At 43.5% G+C, this 4,676-nt stretch overlaps 1 protein-coding gene across 1 annotated transcript in view; it reads left to right on the forward strand.

Moving 5' to 3' along the window:
- NSUN2 (NOP2/Sun RNA methyltransferase family member 2) overlaps positions 1 to 3,051 on the forward strand; it is a 45,095-nt gene extending 42,044 nt beyond the window's left edge. Inside the window, 1 exon segment of the mRNA XM_006025019.3 lies at positions 2,453 to 3,051. Within this exon segment, the coding sequence (XP_006025081.2) occupies positions 2,453 to 2,867 (415 nt within the window). The 3' untranslated portion in view covers positions 2,868 to 3,051.
- The last annotated feature ends 1,625 nt before the right edge of the window (positions 3,052 to 4,676 follow it).

A 4,676-nucleotide genomic window follows, 5' to 3' on the forward strand; every position in this document is an offset into this window, starting at 1 on the left:
GTCTCCAGCCTCCCCTACACCCCGGCCAACGCCACCTTGGATCGTGGGTTCTTCAGCCTCTTATCACCGGCCTGAGGACTACGTGTCCCGAGGCCCCGTTGCCCCTGTGGGCTCCCTCGCCGGTGTCCCTGCCGGCTCTTCCTCGTCTCCCTCGCCGGTGTCCCTGCCGGCTCTTCCTCGTCTTCCTCACCGGTGTCCCTGACGGCTCTTCCTCCGGCTCCCTCGCCGGCGGTTCCCGTCCCCGCTTCCTTACCGGCTCCGCTGGCTCTGCAGCTAAGATCCCCGCAGCTGCGGCTCTCCTCGTCCTCGCTGCTCCCGGCACTGCTGCAGTTTACCCTGCCTAAAGCAGCGACGCCCCGCAGGTGCCTGCTTCCGGCCTCGGGCTTCCCTCCGGCTCTTGCGTCCTCCTGCCGCCTCCCTGTGCTCTTGGGGCTGTGCTTTATTTCTGCCGGGTGGTGCCTCTCCCTGACATCACTCGGTCCCAGCTGAATGTAAGCGTGACTGATAAACCGCGCGGGTGGTTTTTCGGCGTGCGTGCCCCTCCTGCCCTCGACTCCTGCAAAGGGTAAGTAGGTGCTTCCCCTGGTTTTGGGCCGGGGTTTCCCTCTAGCCCCGGCGTCCCTGGGACAAACTCAATTAAGTTTTTTTGATTAGAACTAATGCTGACACGCATACTCAGTCACTACCCCTCTTCAGGTTTGGTCAAGAAATATTAATAGCTTCAATCATCTGTGTAAATTTGGCTCCTGATTTTTTTTTTTTCCCTAGGCTTGCAATTTCTTTTCAGATTTACACTGTGGTTTTTACTTCAAATGTTACCTGGGTAGATGAAGAGCTGACTTGCAAATAAAAAAAATTGCAAATGAAAAACTAAGCACTCCCCTTCCCACTCCCCTTCCTGCCAAAGCTCTGAATGTAAATGGAGTAGGAGTGTCGACTGTTTCCAAGATTATCTCCAGGACTATGCCAACTAGCTTCATCTTTCAGATTTACACTGTGGTTTTTACTTCAAATGTTACCTGGGTAGATGAAGAGCTGACTTGCAAATAAAAAAAATTGCAAATGAAAAACTAAGCACTCCCCTTCCCACTCCCCTTCCTGCCAAAGCTCTGAATGTAAATGGAGTAGGAGTGTCGACTGTTTCCAAGATTATCTCCAGGACTATGCCAACTAGCTTCAGATAGATAAGTGTTGGGAAGGGAAGGAGAGAGAGTAGTGCAGCAAAGTCAGGAGCAAAGCCTATGGGCTATAGTGCTTACTCTTTACTGTTTCTCTGGTCTGGTTTTTGACTACATCTCCCCAGTGAATCACTTTAGTGCCTGCCTCTGTTTCTACTGGCAGCTCCTGTTGCTGCTAATAGTTTGTCGAGCACATTTCCACAGTGTAACTGACAAGATTCTTTTTAAGTTTCACTGCTGCCTGCAGGGTTTAAAACAGAAAAAATAATATCGGCTAGTTCTGATGTCTCTGGTAAAGCAGTAGCAGAAGCACTGGAGATCTCACTAAACTTAAGAAGATAGCATTTGTTTACATTTATTTAAATTTAGAAAACAACCTCTGAAACTATATGGACTGGAAAATTTTACTTTAAATGAAAACTAAAATGTTGCAGAAAATGATAGCTTAATGGGAAAGTTTCCTGCTTGCTGCTGGCAATGTTGAGAGAGTGGATGGGGGGGGGGCTTTTGTTTTTTTTTTTAACTTACATTTCAATTAAAATTAAATAAGATGTAATTGGATTCTCTCAGTTTGTTCTGTGTGTGGAAAGAGTTCTGGTACTAAAAAAAAAAAAAAAAAATTCCCTTAGCTGGTATCTTGTAATGGAAGATCAGAAGACAAGCAGAAAAGGGCCACAGAAGTGATTCAGGGATGGAGAAAACGGTTTAGGCTTAAAACTTAATTTAGCCCAAAGTATTTGTGCATATTGTTCTTCTATCTTGAGGGGAAAGCCTGGAGTTCTAAAGGCTCTTTAATCTGTCAGAGAAGGGCATAAAAGGAACTAATCAGAAAGTGAAGACGACAAATTAGGAACAAGGAACAGTTACCACGCTTTTAATAGCATGGATGCTTAAGCCATTGGAACAATATCCCAAGGCAGAATTCTTCTTCATCTCTTGGCATCTTCAAATCAAGATGAGTCCTTCCTGAAAGAGATGCACAACGTGAGTTACTAGACTCAATACAGGAGTAACCAGATGTAACCGAATGGCTTGGGACGTAGGGGATCTACATGGATGATCTGATGGTTCCTTCAAGTCTTACAGTCATTTTGAAAGGCAGATTGTATTGCCTGTCCTTGTTGATGCTGGATTAGTAGTTTTATTTCAAATAAAACACTTCTTCTTGTAAAGATCATGAGTATAGGTGTTAAATGTAAACTATTTCTCTATCGATAAATTCCCAATGTTAATTTTCTCATGTTTTACCACTTTTTACTTTCTTTTTTTCATAGCAAACCTGATACCCTCCAGTGTCCTGTTGTGCTCTGCGGTTGGCATGGAAAGACCTCACTCCGTGCCTTTGTGCCCAAGAATGAGAGACTTCATTACCTGAGGATGATGGGAGTTGAAGTGTTTCAAGCAAAGAGGAAAGAAGAAGATTTGGGAAGTAAAATGGAGGAAGGAAATCAAGACAACAATGCAGAACAGGTGGAGGAAGCAGCGGATGGGGCAAGTAAAGCTAAGGAACATGATGTCCTGGAAATGGAAGCTGACGTGGGTGAAGAACCTACCCAAAAGGTTGTGGAAAGCAGTGGAGTAGAACCCGAGAGTAAAACGGGCAGTGCCCAGCCTTTGAATGAAAATGCTAAAAACCATGTAAGCTTAGAAAGCAGAGACAGTGCTGACCACGGTCATGTCAAAGATTGAGTTTTCATTGGCTGAATCAGTCAGCATTACTTTAGGGAGATTAACAGCTAGAGTTGCATTTTGAGCATGTAAATACATTTTTAAGACCACATTGCTTCTTGGAAGAAGGTTGAAGTTGGCATGATGTATTCTTTTACAAAAGTTCCTCCCTGTTTTATTTTTTAAATAAAGAGGTATAATGGTATTTATAAGTCTTTTATTTTACCATGCAAGTCCATGTCATTGATGGCTTGCATCCGTTGCTGACAATGGGCTCTGTGCCAGTAAAATCTAATACTCCTTGTGTTGATGAAAGGATTAATTGGGGAAGACAATCTCTGAATCCTTTCTGCAAGTTTATCTAAGAGTCAGTTTTGAATGACTACATACAGTTTTTTGTTTTCTTTTCTTTTGTTTTGTTTTGGGGGAGGAAGGGTAGGCTTTTCTTTTTTTAATTCAAAGCATGGAGTTTTTAAAGAACCATAATTAAAGTGAATGTTCCTTTCAGGTAAATAATGACATTACAATTGTTATATAGGTTAAAAAAAGACATTGGGCAAATAAGTTACCAAAAACCTTCTGTTTTACTTTGACTATGCTCGGTGAAAACAAGACTCAGTGTTTCTTTTTCAGAAAAAAGGGTGGGTGGGTGGGTGGGTGTGGTACATACTTGTGGTTCAGATTCATAATGGCAATGGCAGATTCCTGCCAATTTAAAAGCTCCTGTTTAGACTCTTTATCTTTTGTGGAGCCAAATACATGGTATTGGGATATATTAGAAGAGACTGTAACCATCTCTTCCCAGTGTTCACCTTTTGTCTCTGTTGTTCCTTCCTTTTGTCACTGTACAGTTGGCCTAGGGGTACTGTACTGTGTGAGACTGTCAGGTCCGTCTGAAAACAAGCAAGGTGGCACAGAAGGCACTCATCATCTAAGCAGTGCTCCAGAGCAAAAACAAATTATGTTGTGTGATCAGTGTTGACTAGTTATTATGATTATCATTATTTATTGTGGGTGGAATTTTAAAATGTTGGTCTCGACTGACCAGGGGCCAAAATGGTTCAAGTACATTTTCACCAGTGCTTTGACCCCAAAGCCAAGATGGACCCATATTCTCAAACTGCATATTCAGAGAACATTAGTTTACAAACTTGATATCACCTTGTAGAGAATAATGCCATGTCTTCTGATATGCCTCCATTATTTTTTTTTTCCCATGCGGAAACTTATAAAGCATCCCAGCCTTGACTGGGAGAGGGATTAGAGTTTGTATGCCTATATGCATGTAGAAGGGCATCAAGGTTTTTAACACCAGATCAGTGGCAAAATGTGTGAAACCTGAGCAGATAGGCAAACAAAACGAGCAAACTGTATGCAGCCAGCCAAACCAAAGGACCAGTTACTAAGAGCTGACTAAAACCATTAAGAAGGGGATTTGCAAAGTCCCAGAACAAAGGAGAAAATGAAAATTGCTCATTAATATGCATGAAGTTAATTCTCTTGCCCTCTCCTCGAGTTGTGGTAGGTCTGTGCAATGGTGGAAGTGCCTGTGCTTTGGCTGTTGTGGGGTTGCAGGGCTCGTCAGCCAGGGTGTCCAGTGTCCGGTGAAATGGACTTGTGGAGATGTGCAGCGGGTTTTGTTGGGTCCAATAACCTATTGGTTTCTGCAGGATGTGTGGGTAGGTGGCTTGACAAGGAGCGTCCCTTTCTGCATGCTGGTTTGCCTCCTGCCCCTTGCCAGTCTGTCAGCAAGCTTTCTGGTTCCCTTGTACTTCTTGGTCGCTTCAATGGGTTTCAGCAGCTCTATGAACGTGTCCTCCCTAGAATCAC

The sequence above is a fragment of the Alligator sinensis genome, unplaced genomic scaffold (assembly GCF_000455745.1).
Source record: "Alligator sinensis unplaced genomic scaffold, ASM45574v1 scaffold248_1, whole genome shotgun sequence".
Classification (NCBI taxonomy): Eukaryota; Metazoa; Chordata; order Crocodylia; family Alligatoridae; genus Alligator; species Alligator sinensis.